Source organism: Calypte anna, chromosome W, assembly GCF_003957555.1.
Source record: "Calypte anna isolate BGI_N300 chromosome W, bCalAnn1_v1.p, whole genome shotgun sequence".
Classification (NCBI taxonomy): Eukaryota; Metazoa; Chordata; class Aves; order Apodiformes; family Trochilidae; genus Calypte; species Calypte anna.
In genome coordinates this window covers 25,187,445-25,210,467 of record NC_044276.1, presented here as the reverse complement: position 1 = coordinate 25,210,467, position 23,023 = coordinate 25,187,445, and the positions used below count along the sequence as shown (strand labels likewise).

General features: G+C 43.3%; 1 protein-coding gene across 1 annotated transcript in view; it reads left to right on the top strand.

Moving 5' to 3' along the window:
* Positions 1-23,023, top strand: part of LOC103539154 (chromodomain-helicase-DNA-binding protein 1) — a 94,981-nt gene that overhangs the window by 52,242 nt on the left and 19,716 nt on the right. Inside the window, exons 23-25 of the mRNA XM_030468381.1 lie at positions 8,595-8,771; positions 8,976-9,136; positions 22,311-22,352. Coding sequence (XP_030324241.1) covers positions 8,595-8,771; positions 8,976-9,136; positions 22,311-22,352 — 380 coding nt within the window. The remainder of the gene's footprint in view (positions 1-8,594; positions 8,772-8,975; positions 9,137-22,310; positions 22,353-23,023) is intronic.

Here is a 23,023-nt window from a genome sequence, read left to right as displayed (position 1 = left end):
ATCAGTAGAGTACTAAATCACTTTCCTGCTTATCATTCATTTGCAAATTATTGTGATGTCTACAGTTTATAATTGTTTGTTTAGTTTTACATAATTATAGTTTCATATTAGCTCAGGCATTCAGTTAGGCTTGCATTCTGCTTTGAAGGAAATTAAGCAAGTCAGTTACTGGGGAGGCATTTCATAGTGTTTCTATATTACTCAACTTGTAAAAGAAGAAAAAGATTCGCATCTTCAGTTCAGCCATGTTACATGGAGTGTGTTTCATATATAAAAATACTTTCATGCTTCATGAAGCATTTCATATATGTACATCTCTAAGCATGTGGAGGAAAAGGTTATCTGGAGTAGTCAACATGAAGTCATCAAGGGGAAATCATGCTTGAGCAATCTGATAGTTTTCTATGATGGCATCACTAGCTGGGTAGATGAGAACAGTGGGTGTTGTCTACCTTGATGTGGAGTAAAGGGGGGTTTCCTGAGGTTTTTCTGTGGTGGGAGATGCCAGGGGAGCAGAGTGACGAACCAGGAGCCGGAAGCTCTCGCGGGAGCTGCTGACGAGATCTGGGCGTTGCCAGAGAAACGGAAGCCACCCCGCCTATAAAAAGCAGCCTAGGGGACGCTGCCAACACAGCATGGTATGGCCCTTTGCGCGGCAAGGCAGAAAACTGTGGCATCCCTCAGTTCTGCACACTCTAGGGCTGATGCAGCTTCCCAGACTGAGCTCTCCAGAGACAATGCTGCCACTCAGGTGACAGGCTGCAGGGTGTCCCCTACTCTCACACCATTATCAGATGGTAGCAGCGAGCATGCTTGCGGCAGGTGTGCCCAGGTGGAGAAACTCCTCCACCTAGTGATGGAGCTCTGGGAGGAGGTGAGTTGGTTAAGAAACATCAGGGAATGAAAGTAGTAGACTGCTGCAGCCACAACCTACCCTCCCTGAAGCAAGCCCAACAGGCTGACAGGGCTCATGACACAGAAGTCCTTATCCTCTCTTTGTCTGTATGAACATGGTGACTTAGAGCATAGGGATAAATGTAAGCAAGTTCCTGCCCAGCACAGCAGATGCTGCAGGCACGTCTACAGTAACTGCCACACCCTTCCCAGTTACCCTTGCACAATTGATGCAGTGCTTTGGTTTACCTAGTTTGGAGGTGTCACCAAGACTGAATTGGACTACGCCCATCAAAACCATTCCAGTAAAGAAAAAAAGGTGACTTATTGTCTTAGGTGACTCAATTCTGAAGGGAGCAGAAGGCCCAATATGCAGACCAGACCCTTCATAGGGAAGGGTCATAGGACACTTCATAAGGAAGCTTGCTGCCTCATGGGGCCTGGGTTAAAGATGTGCAGAGAAAGCTCCCTTTTCTAGTAAAGGCCTTAGGACAACTGGTTAAGGAAATCAGGAGCACAGGTGGTGTCCTCATCTATCCCTCTAGATGTGGGGATTGATGAGGAAATAAACACAAAGAGCCAGAAGATAAGCATCTGTCTCAGACTGGTGTTACCAGCAGGACTTTGGATTCTTTGACCATAGGTTGATTTACATGACACCAGGTCTGCAGGCAACAGACAGGGGTATGCTTGTCTCAAAGGAGGAAAAGGATCCTGGTGCAAGAGTTAGCAGGGCTTGTCAAGAGAGTTTTAAACTAGATTTGAAAGGGGGAAGAGAACAAAACCAAGCTTGCTCGAAATAAGCCTGGGGCCAGCACAAGAGTATTTGAGGGGAGGTGTGCTAGTAAGGTCTTTCAGTCATCCATCTCAGTGGAGATAGGGGATGGAGATTCATGCGGCAACAAAGATGCTAAGGTTCACTGGTTGATTAGTTACCATGAAAGTGCCTGAGAACAGTCAGCTAGGAATTAGGACTTCTTGAAAAAGGTGGCAGGACCATCAGCCCATCTGAAATGCACACAGCATGAGCAACAAACAAGAGGAGCTGGAAACCATTGTACAGCAGGAAAACCATGATATAGTTGCCATCACAGAAATGTGCTGGGATGACTCACATGACTGGAGTGCTGCAATCAATGGCTACAAGCTCTTCAGAAGGGATAGGCAAGGAAAGAACGGTGGTGGGGTTGCCCTGTGTTACAGAGTGCTATGAATGCCTGGAAGTTAATGATGGCAACAACAGTGTTGAATGTTATGTATAAGAAAAGGGGGAAGGCCAAAAAAGCAGATATCTTGGTGAGAGTATGTTATAGACCCCCCCCAACCAGGATAATGAGAGAGACAAAATATTCTGTAGGAATCTGAGAGAAGTCACTCAGTTGCTTGTCCTCATCAGGGACTTCAACTTCCCAGATGTCTGTTGGAAACACAACACAGCAGAGAGGGAACAGTCCCAGAGGTTCCTAGAAAGGGTAGAGGATAACTTTCTGAAACAGCTGGTGAAGGAGCCTACTAGGGAAGGTGCCCTTCTGGACCTGCTGTTTGTCAACAGAGGACTTGTGGAGGATGTGACAGTCAGGCTGTCTTGGGCATAGCGACCACAAAATGGTAAGAGTTCTCAGTTCTTGGAGAATTAAGGAAGAGAGTCAGCAGAACTACCACCTTGGACTTCTGGAGGGCAGACTGTGGCCTGTTTTGGAGACTGGCTGATAGAGTCCCTTGGTAGGCAGTCCTCAAGGGTAAAGGAGTCTAGGAAGGCTGGACATTATTCAGAATGAAAACTTAAAAGTGCAGGAGCAGGTTGGCCCCCTGTGCCAGAAGATGACTGGCCGGGCTGAATTGAGATCTGGCTGCAACTGAGGGGAAAAAAAGAGAGTTTATGGCCTTTGGAAAAAGGGGCAGGCCACTCAGGAGTACTACAAAAATGTGAGGCCATGCAGGGAGAGAATCAGAATGGCCAAAACCCAACTTGAAATCAATCTGGCTGCAGCTGTCAAAGATAAGAAGAAATGCTTCTATAAATATATTAACAAAAGGAGGACTAAGCAGAACCTTTATCCCTTATTGGATGCAGGGGAAAACATAGTGATCAAGCATGAGGAAAAGGCTGAGGTGCTTAATGCCTTCTTTGCCTCAGTCTTTTGTAGTAGGACCAGTTGTTCACTTGGTACCCAGTCCCCTGAGCTGGAATACAGGAATGGGGAGCAGTTTGAAGCCCCCATAATCCAAGAGGAGAAGATTAGCAACCTGCTGCACCTGCTGAGGAGGTCCCAGATGACTGGAGGCTTTCCAATGTGATGCCCATCTACAAGGGCCAGAAGGACGATACAGGGAACTATAGGTGACTATAGTCTGAATTCTGTTCCATGGAAGGTTATGGAACATACCATCTTGCATACCTGTCATGGTTTAGGCCCATCTGGTACTAACCAGGCCTCCACTCACTCACCCCCCACCCCCACTGTGGGACAGGGAGGAGAAAATCCACCTTAAGGCTCATTAATCGAGAGAAGGATAGGGAGGTTTGCATTTCTCAATTACAGTAACAGGCAAAGAAAAGACAAGTTCAATTTGGGAAGAAAAACCCTCATAATTTAATCTACAAGGAGAAAGAGAAAACATGCATGGCCAGATTCTTAATACCTTCTTCTCCCTCACACCTCTCTTCTGCCCAGTCCCAGATTACTTAACTCGTGTCTCCTCCTCAGTGGCATAGGGGGGTGATGAGTGGGGGTTTAGAGTCAGTTCACCACACGTTGTTTCTGCTGCTCTTTCCTCCTCAGGGGGAGGACTCCTCACATTCTTCCCCCACTCCAAGACGGTGTCCCTCTCAGGGGAGAGAGTCCTTCACAAAGCCCTTTGACATGAGTCCCTCCCACCAGGTGCAGTCCCTCAAGAACAGACTGCTCCAGTGCAGGCTTCCCACAGAGTCACAATCTGCTTCTGGAACAGTCACCTCCTCTGGAATGGGGTCCTCCATGGCTGCAGATCCACATCTGCCCCTCTCTGCAATCCTGCACAGGCTGCTGCTTCATGTCTGCCCACCTGTGACACTTCAAGGGCTACAAATCCACATTTACCCCACTGTGATCCTTCAGGGACTGCTCCACTATGCTTCTCCATAGACTGCAGGGGGACAGCCTGCCATCTCACCATGGGCTATGAGGAAATCTCTGCTTGGGCACCTCTCCCCCTCCTTCTTCACTGACCTTGGTGTCTTTTCTCTGGCATTACTCTCTGACCTCCTCCTCTGCTCTGCAAGTCTCTTTTTTTATTATTTTTTGCACTTTTTTCCCTTTCTTGAATATGTTACTTGCAGAGGCATATCCAGCTTCCTATATCTGTTAAACCTTGGGGAGAGGTGGGGCCAACATTGGAACTGGGGGAGCTTCCAGCAGCTTCTCACAGGAGCCACCACTGTGCCTCCCCTGCTTCCAAAACACCACTGCACTAACCCAAGACAGTGCCATTATTCGGCATATGCAGGACAGCCAGGGGATCAGGCCCAGCCAGCATGGGTTTATGAAAGTCAGATCCTGCTTGATCAACTTGATCTCCTTCTATGACAAGGTGACCTGCTTAGTGGATGGAGGAGGGAAAGGCTGTAGACATTGTTTACCTGGACTTAAGCAAAGACTTTCACACTGTTTCTCACAGCATTCTGGAGAAACTGGCTACATATGGCCTATACTGGTGTACACTTCACTGGATTAAAAACTGTCCAGATGCCAGGTCAAAAGAATTGTGGTAAATGGACTTCAATCCAGCTGGCAGCCGGTCACAAGCAGTGTTTCCCAGGGCTGGTCTTCTGTTGGGAAACTGTCTGGAAGAAAACAGACATGTGAGCAATCCTGACTATTTAGCTTTAGCCAGAGTAAGCTAAGGGCCTGGAGGCCTAGTTTCAAGGTTACTGAAAGATGAGCTATGGGAAAAAGATAAGAGAGCTGGCAGCGGCAGCAGAAGAATAGCAGGATAATGATGTAACCAGCAGAAGTTCTGTGAGAGCAGAATTTGTGGCCAAGATATAGCCACCTGCAAGATATCATTATATAAACAAGGGCTCTATATAAAGAGAGTGTGAATTGTTAATGGATGACTTCTCTTTAACCATATTGGTGACTATGCGTTGTCCTTAAGCCTCTGCGGATTTTTTCTACAGTCTTCTTCAGTATTTTCATCTATGATCCAGATGAGGGGATCAAGTGCTGCGTAAGTTTGCAGATGACACCAAGTTGTGAATGTTGATCTTCCTGAGGGTTGGAAGGCTCTGCAGACAGACCTAGACAGGCTGGATCAGTGGGCCAAGGCCAATTTTATGAGCTTCAATAAGGCCAAGTGCCAAGTCCTGCACTTGGGTTACAACAACCCCATACAACACTGCAGGTTTGGGGAAGCATGGCTGGAAAGCTGCTGGGTGGAAAAGGGCCTGAGGGTGTTGGTCAACACCTGACTGAATATGAGCCAGCAGTGTGCCCAGGTAGCCAAGAAGGCAAACAGCATCGTGGCTTGTATCAGAAATAATGTAGCCTGCAGGATTAGGGAAGTGATTATCTCTCTGTACTCAGCACAGGTGAGGCCGCACCAGTGAGGCTGAACCTCAAATACTGTGTTCAGTTTTGGGGCCCCCCACTGTAGCAGGAGGAGCCATTCTTGCTCCTGAAGCTCAACGAGCTGCTGGTCTCTTCCAGGACTCCAGCCACCACACAGCGCTTCCAGGGTAGAAGTGTAGCAGGAAGAGCCTTTCTTGCTCCAGAGGCTCGACGAGCTGCTGGCCTCTCCATGCCTCGCACCAGAGTGAGCTGAGGTTTTCTCTGTAGGTGTGTGTTCCACCTTTATTGGCCCCCTGGCCTTGCTCATGCCCAATAGGGGCCTGTCCTAATCAGGCACAGGTGGACTCACACCCACTCACTGGCAACTCAAGGCACCTGGTTGACAATGTCTCTCTACATTTCCCCCTTTTTTTTTTTTTTTTTTTTTTTCCCTTCTTAAAGCTTTCCCGGTTTGCCCTAGCTTACAGACATTTTAACAAACATACAGGATTTTTGCACAGGATTTTTAAACATACACATATTTTTTTCTACTGACACACAGGATTTTTTACAAAAATACACTTATAACTTACGGGATTTTAACCCTAGCTTAGGCAACCGAATGTCAGCCCAGGCACTTTTTCACAAAGTCTCTACCTTTTGTTCTTCTCCCTCCTGTTTCTGCTCTTCTCTTGGTTTCCCTCTGCTCAGGGGCTTCCAAAGAGAGAATCCTTCTCTTGGCTTTCCTTTGCTCAGGGGTTTCCAAAGAGATTTCTGGTTCCTCATGGGTTTCTGGTTCCTCCGTGGGATTCCATACTTTTACTTTTATTTACTTTTACTTTTTTATTTTTTTCTTTTTTCCTCCGTGGGATTCCATACTATGAGATTCCATCCTCCTGGCTTCCCTCCGCTCAGGGGTTTCCAAAGAGAGAATCCTTATCTTGGCTTCCCTCTGTTCAGAGGTTTCCAAACCAAAGAGCTTGCTGGTCATACCTTTCAGGGAGAGTGTTAGCCCAGGCATTTTTTCAAATCGGGGATAATGTTCCTGTTGCCAGCTTCTCACACTGCCGCTTCTTTATGTTGCCCGCATTCTCCACCAGATGTAGCGGGAGGAGCCATTCTTGCTCCTGAAGCTCGACGAGCTGCTGGTCTCTTCCAGGACTCCAGCCACCACACAGCGCTTCCAGGGTAGAAGTGTAGCAGGAAGAGCCTTTCTTGCTCCAGAGGCTCGACGAGCTGCTGGCCTCTCCATGCCTCGCACCAGAGTGAGCTGAGGTTTTCTCTGTAGGTGTGTGTTCCACCTTTATTGGCCCCCTGGCCTTGCTCATGCCCAATAGGGGCCTGTCCTAATCAGGCACAGGTGGACTCACACCCACTCACTGGCAATTCGAGGCACCTGGTTGACAATGTCTCTCTACACCCCACTACAAGAAAGACATTGAGGTGCTTGAGCGAGTCCAGAGAAGGGCAACAAAGCTGATGAAGGGTCTAGAGCACAAGTCTTACGAAGAGTATCTGAGGGAACTGGGAACTGGGGTTGTTTAGTCTGGAGAAAAGAAGCTGAGGGGAGACCTTATTACTCTCTACAAACTGCCTGAAAGGAGGTTGTGGGGAAATGGGAGTCTTCTCCCAATTAACAGGACAAGAGGAAACAGCCTCAAGTTGTACCAGAGTAGATTTAGATTGAATATTAGGAAAAAATTCTTCACTAAAAGGGTTATGGAAAACGGGAGCAGGCTGCCTAGGGAGGCGGTTGAATCAACATCCCTGGAGGTGTTTAAAAGACATGTAGATGTGTTGCTTGGGAAAATGCTTTAAGCACTGGACTCAGTGAAGTTCAGTTATGGTTGGACTTGATAATCTTAAAGGTCTTTTCCAACCAGAATGATTCTGTGATTCTGTGACTTAAGTAAGGCTTTTGACAGTATCTCCCATAATATCCTCATAGGTAAGCTAAGAAATTGTGGGCTGAATGATGAGTGGACAGTTAGGTGGATTGAGAAATGGATAAATGGCGGAGCTCATAGGGTTGTGATCAGTGGTGCAAAGTCTAGTTGGAGACCTGAGGAATAACCCCATGTACCGATACAGGTAACAGGCTGACCTGCTGGAAAGCAGTCCAGCAGACTGTAACAAAGATGACTGGGGTACTGGATCACCTCTCATATGAGGAAATCCTGAGATATCTGGGTCTGTTTAGGTTGGAGAAGAGAAGACTGAGAGGGTATCTTATCAATGCTTATAAATACCTAAAAGGCAGGTGTCAGGAGGATAGGGCCTGACTCTTTTTCAGTACTGCCCAATATGATATATACACAATATATATTGTATATATTGATATATACACAATGAGAGGATATATGTCCAAATGACAGGAGAAGGGGCAATGGGCACAAGCTGGAACATGGAAGTACCATCTGAACATGAGGAAAACCAACTTTACTGTGAGGGTAACAAAGCACTGGAACAGGCTGCCCAGAGAGGTTGTGGAGACTCCTTCTCTAGAGACATTCAGAACTTGTCTGGACACAATCTAGCTGTTGAAGGGACTCGAGCACAGACCCTATGAGGAGAGGCTGAGGGAGCTGGGGCTGTTCAGCCTGAAGAAGAGGCGGCTCAGGGGAGACCTCATCGCTCTCTACAACTACCTGAAAGGAGGTTGTAGCCAGGTGGGCGTTGGTCTCTTTTCCCAGGCAACCCTCAGCAGGACAAGAGGACATGGTCTTAAGTTGTGCCAGGGGAAGTTTAGGTTAGATATTAGAAAGAATTTCTTTACGGAGAGGGTGATCAGGCATTGGAATGGGCTGCCCAGTGAAGTAGTGGATTCTCCGTCCTTGGAGATATTTAAAAAGAGACTGGATGTGGCGCTTAGTGCCATAGTCTAGCAACCGCAACGGTGGTTCAAGGGTTGGACTTGATGATCTCTGAGGTCCCTTCCAACCCAGCCAATTCTATGATTCTATGAATCCTGTGCAACCTGCTGTAGGCAATCCTGCTTTAGCAGGGGAGCTGGATTAGATGATCTTCAGATGTGTCCCTTCCAACCCCTATGATTATGTGTATATATCAACTAAATATGTCATTCTGAACTATGTTTTCCTAAAATATTACTGACTTTATTTTCACCAAATCAATATATGATTTTAAAACATTTATGTTCTAATACATAAGGTGGCTAACTTTTCCAATATGGATGAAGATTATCTTGAGTTGGAACCAGAACAAAATTTAAGAAACTGGGAAGAAATTATTCCAGAAGTCCATCGGCGACGAATAGAAGAGGAAGAAAGACAAAAAGAGCTTGAAGAAATATATATGCTCCCAAGGATGAGAAACTGTGCAAAACAGGTATCTCTGCGTTTTGATCAACTAACTTTTATTTAATTTTTGTTTTTGTTGTTTGATTGTGGTTTTTTGCTGATGCTTTGGCTTGTACTTTTGGGTTGGGTGGTTTTCATAAATGGTGCCCCCCATTTTTGACAGGCTAGATAAAACATTAGTAGTATAATGTCTTAGTGACATAGCTTTTAATTTCTTAATCTGAAATTCCAGATCAGTTTTAATGGAAATGAAGAGAAACACAGTAGAAGCAGAAGATATTCTGGATCTGATAGTGACTCCATCTTGGAAAGAAAACTACCAAAAAAACGCGGAAGACCACGAACTATTCCTCGAGAAAATATTAAAGGATTTAGCGATCCAGAGATCAGGCGGTAAGATGTGGGGGAGCTGCAATGTTTAAAGGGACACAACATAATTTTTTCTTTTTTCTTCTTAGAGATTGAAAATATGGAAAACAGTCTACTTTTCCTGAATTGAGTTGAAAATCTTTATTCTAGGCATTTAAGGCTTTACTCTATATCATTTGGGGTGCTGACATAAGGAACTGTTATGTCAAGAATTTGAATCTATTTTGTTCTCTGGTGTTTTACAAGTGATTTCAAAAAACAGGTTTCTAAAGTGGGTAAGCTTTTTTTTTTAACACCACAAATGAAATATTCTATTTCTCATAATTTAGTTTACACAGTTTAAACAAGGAACTCCTGGAAAAACTCAGATGGAAGAGGGAAATTTAAAATATGTGGAAAAATGGTTTGGTTAATTGGGAGGATTATAGAAATATGGCAAGAGTATGTAGAGATTTGACAAGAAAGGCCAAAGATCTCTTGGACTTAGTCTGGTAGGGAGATGAAAGAAAACAGGATGAGTTTCTTCAAATACATCAATGAGAAAAAGAAGAGTAGGGGAAAAATGGGTCCACTGGTAAATGAAGTGGGAGATATGGTAACAGAAGATGCAGATATGGCAGAGTTGCTGAATGCCTTCTTTGCCTCAGTCTTTACTCCAAAGACCAGCCCTCAGGAATCCCAGTCACTAGAAGTAAGGGCGCATAACTAGAGGGAGGAAGACTCTCCACTGGTCAGTGAGGATTGGGTTAGAGATTGCTTGGATAAACTGAAAACACACAAATCCATGGGCCCCAGTGGGGTGCATCCCCGTGTGCTGAGAGGGCTGGCTGATGTTGCTGAGCCGCTCTCCATCATTTTTGCAAAATCTTAGAGAACAGGAGAGGTGCTTGAGGACTAGAAGAAAGCAAATGTCACTCCAGTCTTCAAAAAGGGCAAGAAGGAAGACCCAGGAAACTAGAGGCCAGTCAGCCTCACCTCCATCCCTGGAAAGGTGATGGAGCAGCTCATTCTAGAGGCCATCTCTAACCACTTGGAAGAAAAGAAGGTTATCAGGAGTAGCCAACATGGATTTACTAAGGGAAAATCGTGCTTGACTAACCTGATATCCTTCTACAAAGGCATGACCAAATGGGTAGATGAAAGGAGAGCAGTGGATACCTTGACTTCAGTAAAGCTTTTGACACAGTCCTCCCATAACATTCTCGTAACAAAACTCAAGAAATGTGGGACAGATGATTTGACTGTGAGGTGGATTGATAAGTGGCTCAACAACAGAGTTCAGAGGGTTGTGATCAGCAGCACAGAGTCAAGTTGGAGGCCTGTGGCCAGTGGTGTTCCCCAGGAATCAGTACTGGGTCCAGTTTTGTTCAATATATTCATCAATGACCTGGATGAGGGGATAGAGTGTACCCTCAGCAAGTTCTCTGATGATATAAAGCTGGGAGGGGTGGCTGATACACCAGAAGGCTGTACTGCTATCCAACAAGATCTGGACAGGCTGGAGAGCTGGGCAAAAGTCAACGTCATGAAGTTCAATAAGGACAAGTGTAGAGTCCTGCACCTGGGGACAAATAACACCAACCACCAGTACACATTAGGGGACATCCTGCTGGAAAGCAGCTCCATGGAGAATGACCTTTGAGTCCTAGTGAACAGTAAATTCTCCATGGGTCAAAAATGTGCTCTTGTGGCCAAGAGGGCCAATGGTATCCTAGGGTCCATCAGGAAAAGTGTGTCCAGCAGATCTAGCGAGGGTCTCCTCCTCCTCCTCCTCTACTCTTCCCTGGTGAGACCACACCTGGAATACTGTATCCAGTTCTGGGCTCCCCAGTTCAAGAGAGACAGGGATCTACTGGAGAGAGTCCAACAGAGAGCTATGAGGATGATTAAGGGACCTGAGCATCTCTCCTATGAAGAAAGATTGAGAGAACTGGTGCTGTTCAGCCTTGAGAAAAGAAGGCTGAGAGGGGATCTTCCAAATGTCTATCAATATCTGAGGGGTGGGTGTCAAGAGGAAGGGGCCAATCTCTTTTCAGTGGTGCCCAATAATAGGATGGGGAATAAGGGGTTTCAAGTAGAACATAGGAAGTTCCACCTCAACATGAGGAGAAACTTCTTTACTGTGAGGGAGACAGAGCACTGGAACAGTCTGCCCAGAGAGGTTTCTCCTTCTCTGGAGACTTTTAAAACCTGCCTGGATGTGTTCCTGTGTGGACTGCCCTAGGTTATCCTGCTTTGGCAGGGGGGTTGGACTAGATGATCTCTAGAGGTCTCTTCCAACCCCTAACATTCTATGATTCCATGTGATTATGTTGATCCAATATTAACTGCCACAGAAGGAGGATGCCATTCAAGTGCTTTATGTCAAACAGAAAATCAAAGAGAAAACATTAATAGAAAAAAGTGAATAGCCATCTTTACCACATGAGTGATGTTTACCTCATTTCCCTCAACTTCTTCATCAGATTTTTCTGAGGGTGGTGATGAGGAGTCACTTTTTATTTGTTCTTTAATTTTTGCAGCCTTTGAATAGCGTTGGTGCCTAATAACAGTTACTTGGGAAGACAGATGCCATCACTCCAACTGTCCCATCCTTTCTCCTTTTTAACAGAATGGTAGGGATCAGAAGGGACCTCTGGAAATCATCTAGTCCAACCCCCCTTCAGGTTCACCCAGAGTAGGTGGCACAGGATGGTGTCCCAGTGGGTTCTGAATGTCTCCAGAGATGAAGACTCTACTACCTCTTTGGGTGTAGCAGTGCTCTGTTACTCTTACAGTAAAGAAGATCTTTCTGTTTTGGTTGAATCTCAGGGTACAGTTTGTGACCATTGCCCCTTGTCCTTTCACTGGACATGACTGAAAAGTCTGGTCCTATCCTGACATTCACCCTTTAGATATCTGTAAGCATTGATGAGATCCCCCCCCCCCTTAGTCTCCTCCAGGCTGAACAGGCCCAGCTCTCTCAGCCTCTCCTTGTATGGTAGATGTTCCAGTCCCCTAATCATCTTAGTGGCTCTGCACTGTACTCTCTTCAGTAGTTCCTTGTCCTTCATGTATGGAGGAGTCCAGAATTGGACATTAGTATTCCAGATGGGGCCTCACTAGTAGATGGGGAGGATAACCTTCCTTGACCTGCTTGCCACACTCTTCTTGATGCACCCCAGGATGCATCAGTACTTACCCTTGATGACCACCACTTATTACAGCCCTGCAACTAGACTCTGCACCACTAATCACAACCCTCTGAGCCATCTTTCAGCCAGTTTTCAATCCATCCCACTGTCCATTCATCTAACCCACACTTCCTAAGCTTCCCTATAAGGATGCTGTAGGAGACAGTGTCAAAAGCCTTGCTTAAGTCAAGGCACACAACATCCACTGCCCTCTCCTCATCTATCCATACAGTCATGCCATTGTAGATGGCTATCAGATTAGTCAGACATGACTTCCCCTTGGTGGATCCATGTTGACTACTTCTGATAACCTTCTTTTCCTCCACATGATTTGAGATGATGCTCAGAATGAGCTGTCCCATCACCTTTCCAGGGATGGAGGTGAGGCTGACTGGCCTCTAGTTTCCTGGGTCTTCCTTCTTGCCCTTTTTGAAGACTGGAGTGACACTGTCTTTCCTCCAGTCCCCAGGCACCTCACCTGTTCTTCAGGACCTGTAAAAGATGATGGACAGTGGCCCAGCAATAACTTCTGCCAGTTCCCTCAGCACTCAGAGGTGCTGCTCTTCCCCCAGCTATATATGCTGAGCATGACATCATATGGTATGGAATATCCCTTTGGTCAGTTAGGGTCACCAGTCCCAGCCGTGTCCCATACCAACATCTTGCCTACCCCCAATCTGCTTGCTGGTGGGGCAGTGTGAGGAGCAAAAAAGGCCTTGGTGCTGTGTAAGCACTGGTCAGCAATAGCTAAAACACCCGTGTATTCATAAATCCAAAATGTACTAGCAGGTATGGTGCTCTGAAGAAAATTACTATCTCAGCTAAAAACCAGCACATAAGTGAATCTGTACAGCTGGTTCCATCATTTTGTTGCTAAAGATATGTCTTTGATAGGAGGAGCAGAAATTGTTTTGCATTACTTAGGTTTGTGAAATGCTACTTTGTTTCTGTAATTTGAGTATTCATATTTCTCTATGTTACAATCTGAGTTATTATTTATATTTTGATTGCAAGGTAACAAGGCCTTATGATTTAAGAAAGTTACAAGGGTTTATTTTAAACAGGGAAAACCAGTTTCCAGGCTAGCAGAAAGCCTTTACATAAATTAGTCACCTTGAAAAGAGAGTCATTAAGGTAAGAGGGAAAAACAGAGATTTTGTCACCATCCGCTGGCCCTGGCCTCAGGCTATAGTCGTTTGTGAAGGATCCTTCGCTTCTGCCACTTTTCTGTGTCCGCCTCATAGCTGGAAACCGAAGTGCCGAGAGAAAGGGGCATCTAGAAGAAAAGCTGCTTTTTCCTTTTTTCCTAGGGTTTTTTATATCCCAAAAGAAAGAGGGGTCCCTTTATTGCATAAGTCCCTGATACATACAGATTTCCAGACTTCCCGGAGATGAGTCATCCTTATCTTTTTGTCTTTTGGTGTCTTGCTACTTTCATTGTTTTTGGACTCCACCATGCATCAGGAGGCGACCTGATAAGCAATCCTATCTTTTAGGTGTCTGTCAGGCATACATTGAGGTAAACATATGTTAATTGCAAGCAGGAAGAGAGAAGAAAAAAAAAGTGATTCAAGAGACATATTTTGTATTTTCAATTCCACGTGTATACATCATTTCACCCCGTGGCTCTTGAGTCAGTATTTTTTTTTCTATATATAATTTTTTTATATGTATATATATATATACACACACATCCCTATATATAGACACATCCCATTTGGCGTGGTTATGTCGTATGGCTGTTTTTATAGTCTGTGCCATTATAGCAGGCAAATTCCATCTCCGACGTTTCCACCAAGGAGCAACCGAGAATTTCACCTTGCCTGACACAGTTTTTCCCACCGCACGTTTACCTAGCTCAAAAGACAGAATATTGTTAACGTGTGTTTGGGGGGGGGGGGATTGTGGTAAACTGTCTGTAGTACCACACATTTTCCACATCATACATACCTCACATCACGTCACCTCACCCCATGGGTTTTGAGGCTAGGGGAGTGTGTTTTCGGGATAAACACATTTTTATATATATATATATATAAATAATTTTTTTTTATTATTTTTTTTTAATAGCATAGAGCATATATTAAAGGTTACAAAAAATCAACTTAATACAAGTAAGGTATGTGCGTGTACAAAGCAATAGTGTTAGGTAGGGATGTACAAAATGTATAGAAAGAAAGGTAAAATATTGATCGTTACAGAATCTCAGCAATTAAATGAGAAAGAGAAGATGTCGATTATATATGAGAGCTAATAATAACAATAGCAATAGTAATAATAAATATAGGAATTACAATAATTATAAAATAAAATACAATGCAATAATCATAAGTACATAACATAGGCATATTTCATACACATACAAATTATACCACCAATAAAATGCATTACAGGTAACAGCAATCCAGGAGCAAGCATGGACAAAATCCTGATGTTATAAATTACTTTACCTAGGCTAAAGAGGTGGCTAGCCTCCCAGCCAGCAGTAAGTAATTTCTTCCAGTTTCAGTTTCAGATTAGCCAATTCTGAAACTGTACACCAGGGGTGTTTTGTTTTGATGTCCTAGGATTCCTGATGTCTGTAGTCACATTAATTCAACTCCATTCTGTCCCAATACACAAAACCTAATTACACAAAAGGACCAAAGAGACACATTGGTTTCCAGAATACAAAGTAACCATTTACTGCACACAGACTATCCAATTTGTACTAATCTTGTGTTGTTTGTCATTCATATCAGTCGCTACCCATGTGTTTGAATTCAGTGGAGTTTGCAAAACCTGTTTAATTCTACCTATATTCGGTAAATTTACATAAGCAGTTTGTCCAGGTTGTAGGCGTTTTTTGAAGTTTCTAGGAGGTGTTTTTTCAGTGTTGCTATCTTGATTAGGCGACAGGGGAAAGAATGCTGTCATTCTAGGACACCCGTTCACACCCCACCTATTATTGACAGTGGTAACTGCATAATTAAGTCTTTCATGCCAGTTAGTCTCTTGAGGTCTAATGAGTTTTTTAAGTAGGCCATTTGTTCTTTTCACAATGACGTTTTCCTGGGGATGGTAAGGAATATGAAATGCCCAGTTAATATTTTCACTTTTTGCCCATTGCTGGACCAGGTGGGAAGTGAAATGAGTACCATTATCAGACTGAATACTGGTAGGTTTAGGCAAAATTCCAAAGACCTTTTTCAGGAAAGAAACAGTATTCTCTCCATTGGCTTTTGCATAAACTTCAGCACAAGTCAGCCCAGATATAACTTCTACCATTACAATAACATACTGTTTGTTTCCTGACCTTCGGAAGGGTCCTATATAATCTATTTGCCAAGTAGACCATAATGTTTTACCATCTCTGATATGTAAATTGTCAGCAGTCAGAGGATGCTCTCCCACACAAATTTTACACAAATCACATGAAGGAATTATTGTTTTACATTGTTTTTTTTTTTTTATCATAGAATTGGCTGGGTTGGAAGGGACCTCAGAGATCATCAAGTCCAACCCTTGAACCACCATTGCGGTTGTTAGACTATGGCACTAAGTGCCACATCCAGTCTCTTTTTAAATATCTCCAGGGATGGAAAATCCACTACTTCACTGGGCAGCCCATTCCAATGCCTGATCACCCTCTCCGTAAAGAAATTCTTTCTAATATCTAACCTAAACTTCCCCTGGCACAACTTAAGACCATGCCCTCTTGTCCTGCTGAGGGTTGCCTGGAAAAAGAGACCAACGCCCACCCGGCTACAACCTCCTTTCGGGTAGTTGTAGAAAGCGATGAGGTCTCCCCTGAGCCGCCTCTTCTTCAGGCTGAACAGCCCCAGCTCCCTCAGCCTCTCCTCATAGGGTCTGTGCTCAAGTCCCTTCACCAGCCTGGTTGCCCTCCTTTGGACCCACTCCAGGACCTCAATATCCTTCCTAAACTGAGGGGCCCAGAACTGGACACAGTACTCGAGGTGTGGCCTCACCAGCGCTGAGTACAGGGACAATTGTTCTCGTGATACAGACCGACGAGATTGTGCCTATTTATACAAAGCAAAAATACCTGAATGGCCTCTCTTGCAATGAAGCCGTTCTAGTAATTTCCCCCATTCTTGGACTGCACCTTGATTGAGAGCATCTCTGATTTCAATGACATTAATCCTTGCTAATGCATAAACTTGGTTATTATATTTGCTGGCATCATCTTTTAAACTGCATTAATGAGAAGGTATCCAGCCTACATGAAAATTGGGTTTTTGTTTTGCAATTTGTAGAATTTCTTTCCATTTCTCTGTATGCCATACAGGCACTCAATTTCCCAGTTATTATTTTCCCAAAATGTCACCCATTCTCCACAGCCTTTAAAGACAGCAAAAGAATCTGTATAGATATATACAGATTCCTTAGTGGCTTTTTCTTTTACAAATACATTCAAAACAGCATCCAGTTTGCCTGCTTATGCACTTCCTGCGCCTTGATTTATTATTTGTTCGCCTGTGGAAGGCTTAATAGCAGCAGATTTAAAAAACCATACTTTTCCTTCCCTTTGGGAAGAAACATCTGTTAACCAGGCTGTAGTCATATCTGTAGCAATGACAAACCTCTTTAAGGGCACAGCACTTCAAGGTCAAACCAGGTGTTCCAACAGAGACTCACAAATAGTGCTCTGAGCCTATAGCCCTCAGGGTTGACTAGCCTGGATTGGTGCTATTGCTCCAAGAGCAACTAACCTCTCTGCTAGCTAACTCAGGACTGAGCGGAGGCTGTGAGCTTGAGCCTCACCTTTTATTGGCCCCCGGTCCTGCTCATGTGCAGTTGGGGCCTGCCTTAATAAGGCTCAGGTGGGCTTAACACAAGCTCATGCCCACTCCCTGGCAATTAGTGGCACCTGGTTGCCTCATTTCACTACACATATCACTTCTGAATTCTGGGGCTTCTTTAATAGGGCTAGGAGTTTTCATTATTAAATCTTTTTCATTTGTGGATTCAATTGATTCTTGAATTTTGAGGTGTTTATCAGGACCTTTTATAATTTGAAAAAGTTCAGCAAAATATTTCATCTGGGTATACCATTTCCTAATTGTGCCTTTCTGAGAGATTCCTTCAGGAGATGGCTTTCCAGACAATACCTGGTTAATTATCTTAAAAGGTCCTTGCAGGATTACCTTTTGTTTTTTAATTATCTTGCTTATCTCCTTCAGCGCCTTGCTGACTGTTAGCAAAGCCTTTTCTAGGACCAAATACCGCTTCTCTGAGTCCTTTAATGACTGAGAATAAAACGATATGGGTCTGGTGGCTCCAGCTGGACCCCATTGCCAAAAGTGATAAGGCACTGGAAGAAAAACCCCATTCGATTGTTATCGGGTCCTCTGGGTGAAGAGGTCCCAGGGTTTGAAAGGTCTGTGCTTCTAGGAGGAGGCGTTTTAACGCCTCCTCATGGTTGTGATTCCACTCCCAATGGTGGTGCTTCTTTAGCAAGTCATACAAAGGTCTAGCTATTATTGACAGGTCTGGTATGTGCTTCCACCAGTATTGCATAGTTCCCATAATTTCCTGCAATTCCTTTTTATTTGTGGGTGCTTTTATTTCTCCCTGGTGAGAGAGAGTATCTTGCGGGATATTCCATGTCCCACCTTTCCATGTGATACCTAGAAATTTTATTTCTTGGGAGGGAAGTTGCTGTTTATCCTCAGGAATTTCTATTTGTAAGCTCATTAAGTGCCCAGTTATGGCATCATAAGCTGCTCTCACTGCTTGCTCATTTTGACCACCTATCAGCACATCATCAATGTATTGATAGATTTTCACATCTGGGTTATTTTTTATTTCTGTAATATTTTCCAGCTTCTGCGATAGAGCATGTTGGGCAAGCGTGGGTGAATGTTTGTAGCCCTGAGGTAACCTAGTGAAAGTATATTGTACTCCATCCCAAGTTAAGCAAAATATTTTTGATCCTCGGAATCAATGGGAATTTGGAAAAACATATCTTTCACATCGAGAGAGGCAAGTACTGGGTGCACTGCCTCCTGTATTTCTAGCACCAGATCTGCAATGTTTGGGACAGCTGCAGTTAATTTCTCAGTACCAGCATTCAATTTTCTATAATCTACAGTCATTCTCCACTTACCATTTGGTTTTCTTATGGGCCAAATCGGGGAATTATAAGGTGAATGGCATGTCACAATGATACCTCTTTGTTTTAGGTCAGAAATTACTTCTCTGATACCCTCTTTTGCTGCTACAGGAATAGGGTATTGTTTCACATTTACAATTTTGCTTTGCTTTATGAAAATTCATAATTTTCAGACCAATCATTTTGATTTGTAGGGAGGGTTTCCCAAGGTTCATTCAGGGGGTCAGTAGAATTTACTGAACTGGGATGAGGACCTGCCTCCTCTCTCTGCCGTCTTTTTGCTTTCTTTTTAGTAGCAGAAAGAGGGCTTTTTAGTTTCCTGAATTATGGGAATTTCCAGATCTTTCCCCTGAATTTGACCTGGCAGGCCAGTCTTCTACCAAGGCTTTTAGATGGCCATAGGTAAAATTGTGAGTCAAAAGTGAAGGAGGGATGCCTTTTCGCTTAGCTTCCTCTTTAAGCTTTGCAAAAGGTCCCAATTCACCTGGTGGTGAATTATTTCTGTCTCGGAGTGTGGGAAAACAGTCTGCAGAGGCTTAAGGATTCCATGTGCACATCAATATGATTGTATGAAATCGTTTATTAACAACTTGCACTCACTTATATAGAGAAGTCTTGTTTACACCATCTTATAATGCAGGTGGCTTTGTATTCCAATTACACATACCATTCTCACAGAACGATTCTTCTCACATAATTATTTTCCTCTTCTGTTGCCAGTTATCTCTTTCCCAGTAGCTCATTCTCAGAAAGCCTCTAACTAGGCCTCAATAGCCATTAACCCAATGTGGCCTAAATTGAAGTAAGTCAGGATTGCTCACAACCTGTATATTTCTGAACTGTTTCCCCAACATCGGAGGGGCCTATTTTGACATGTGGTATTATAATTATTATTATAATTATTATTATTTCTATTATTATTATTTGTTCGTCTGCCTCCTCTATTTACAACTGTCCATTCACCCCGTGATTCCTCCTGCTGGTGGGGAGGAATTTGGGGAGGTCTGGCAGCCGCAGCGGCATACGTCAATTTTTTATTATAATTAAAAGTTTCTAAAGTTTGAAGAATTCTTACCGATGCAGACTCAGCTTTGGGTGCCACATATTTGCGTCTAAACTCTGTTAATTCAGTAAGCAGATCGGACCAAGTATAGTCCGAACGTAATAGCGAATTTCTATTTGAATTTTCGATTCTAGCCTTGATCTGTAGGGCTAGATTTTGCAGTTGCGTAGGTAGCCCTCTGAGGAGAATATCCATTCTCTCAGGTTTTACCTTTAGCATAAGTGGGTCCTCCTGGTTAATCACCAGAGCATGGTCATAAATCATTTGGATCACACTGGCTTTATGAACATTGTCCAGTAGCTGGGTGAGACCCCCTCGCAATACATGGGGTTCTCCCCTAGCTATGGGGTCAGTGAAGCCCACATTATAAGCAGCTCGTTGGGTCAGGGACCATGGAGCTCTGGAATTACCAGTAATCAACATAACTCCAGGACCCCAGTGGCCTGACACTTCTTTCTCTGATAATAATATGTGGTCTCCACCCAAAGATGAAACCCTTACTACATAGTCTATATCAGTTTCCACAGGTAATCTGCCAAATTCCCTCTTTAATTGGCTCATTTCCAGAGGAGAGTATGGAAATTCTTTATGAGCAATTAGTTCTCGTCCTGTATCTAATTCTCATGTATGTTCTGCTCTAATTACAGGACACAGATGCTTATGTGTATAGGCATGCTTTCATCTTCTGAACTATCAGAAGTCTCATGGCAGGAGGAAGATTGAGTAGAGGACTTCTCGCTCATTACAGCGAGCTGCCGGACCTTTTCCTCCAATTTATCAAATCTTTTAGCCCCAGTTTTATAAATGTGCTGACCCATTTGCGTAATTCAGCCATTTCTCCCTCGGGCGGGTTAACAGCCTGAGGGGGAGTGCCTGCTTGTGTGTTGGCAGCTTTCGGCTTTGGCTTTGATTTTAATATGGAGGGTCTGCTTTTCCCCTTTTTTAGGTGCAAAACGCACCGGTTTTTTACGGGGTCTTTCAGGAGAGATATACTCCCCATCGTCTGTTGTATATTCAGATGCAGATGTAGTGCCTTCCAGCATCGGACCAAGGTCAGCACTGATTTCAGAATTTGGCTCAGCTTCGTCAATATTTTATAGGAGGTCCCTGAATTCTACAAACATGCCACTTTCAAGATTTTCCAATCTTTGGCGCATTTCTTCTTTCTCCTGCCAAATTATAGTGGCCAGGATAAAGAAGGCACGCGCGTTGAAAAAGTCTACCCCGAGTTTTTTCACTCGTTTTTTGCAATCTTTGTCCAGAGCAGAAGGATTGTCTTAAATTTTTACAGATTTAGCAAGGTTGGTAAAGTCACCATTCTTATAATTTGTGTAAATTAAATCGTAAAGAGTATCCTTCGGGATATAGCTATGAGTTGTTAGGTGGTCCCAGAAGGGGCGAACCAGAGCATATTCACGGAATTCTTCCTCCTTATAGAGGGAAACAGTCTGGTTTTTACCTCCACTCGATTTGGCAGAACAAGCTATGGCCTCCATTTGTTTTTACTTTGACTTTAAGTTATTTTAAATTTCTTTAAGAGTTAGTTTTGCAATTCAGGCGTCAGACTAAAAGTAGGCTCTGATATTGTTCCTCGATTTTATCCTGTCAGTGACGCCAATAAAAATGTTACGATCCGAGTTATTATTTATATTTTGATTGCGAGGAAAAATCAGCCACTACTTATGGATGACACGTGAATTTACAAAAATAACAAGGCGTTATGATTTAAAGAAAGTTACAAGGGTTTATTTTAAACAGGGAAAACCAGTTTCCAGGCTAGCAGAAAGCCTTTGCATAAATTAGTCACCTTGAAAAGAGTCATTAAGGTAAAAGGAAAAAACAAAGAGCTTTTGTCACCATCCGCAGGCCCTGGCCTCAGACTGTATTCTTTTGTGAAGGATCCGTCGCTTCTGCCGCTTTTCCGTTCCTCCGCTGTAGGTGTCTCGTAGCTGAAGCCGAAGTGCCGAGAGAAGGGGGCGTCTAGAAGAAAAGTTGCTGCTTTTTCCTTTTTTCCTAGGGTTTTTTATATCCCAAAAGAAAGAGGGATCCCTTTATTGCATAAGTCCCTGATACATACAGATTTCCAGACTTCCCGGAGATGAGTCATCCTTATCTTTTTGTCTTTTGGTGTCTTGCTACTTTCATTGTTTTTGGACTCCACCATGCATCAGGAGGCGACCTGATAAGCAATCTTATCTTTTAGGTGTCTGTCAGGCATACATTGAGGTAAACATATGTTAATTGCAAGCAGGAAGAGAGAAGAAAAAAAAAAAAGTGATTCAAGAGACATATTTTGTATTTTCAATTCCACGTTTATACATCACTCTAAAATATTGTAAAGCTTATAAAATATTTTTAATATATAAATAAGCTTAAAGAGCCTTGTTTCTTTTACATATAATCTAAGATTGTTTTTCCTGCTTTCATCAGGGGTATTTTTGTGCTTGAATTCCTTTATTTTTCATATTATGTTTTCCTAATTCCTTGAAATTGCAGCTAGCTTTCCTTTATTGAGAAACCTAACATAATATCTAAATTCTCTACTTGCTGTAATTGCACATATTTTCACAATTAGGCACAATGTTTATGAGTCCTTTGTCTTGTGAAACTAACTACTAAATTATTTAATAAGTTGTAACTTACATTGGCTTCTTTACATCATTTATTTAGTCAAATAGAACTTTGGCTTTAAATGAGGGTTATCTTTATATACTAAGTTGTCTTTGTCTCTCTAGTTATTTTCTTTGCATTGTCTACATAAACTCATCCTAAGACTTTACAAATAGATTTCTAAAATCAGTGGAATTAAGCATATTTTTTAACTGCAAAATTATTTTCTGTTACTAGGTTTATCAAGAGTTATAAGAAATTTGGTGGCCCACTTGAAAGGTAAACTTCTTTGATTATATTTTTATAGTGAATTGGAACCTTGCTGCCATGGTTTAAGATTGGGGTGGCATTGAAACAAGTGACAGATGGACTCTATTAACCTCCCTCCCTTTCTCTATAGGAAAAAGAGAATAAAGGAGAAACTTATGGGTTGGAAACTAAACTATACAGCTTTAATGAAACAGTAGGGACAAAAAGAAAAATTATTAAATACATACAAAAGCAATATCACATTCCTCCACCCTTCCCCCCAATAATGCTCAAGTCACCACCAAGGCTGCAGAACAGACCCTGGAAAAGTCCCAGGCTGGGCTCCTGGAGTCAAATAGCAGATAGGAGCTAGAAGAAGGATGGCTTGGTTTGAAAAGACAAGGCTAGAAAACCCCTCCCTATGACACAATCAGCAACTGCTAACTTGTTTATGTGGCAGTTATAATGGGAAGCAGCTGAGTCTATGAGGAGGAGAGGATGAGTCAGGTGACCCAAATGGACCAATCACAGTATTCCTTCCCATGGTGCTCATTATAAAATGGCTCCAATGAAACCCCTATGGTGATTTCTGTGACTGGTGTCTTAGGTGGTTTAAGGTCTGATGATGGTCCCTGGAGAAGAATATTTGTGATGTCAGCTTCCCTCCTGCCTTTTCAAGTAGGACCAGTTTGGTTTTTTTT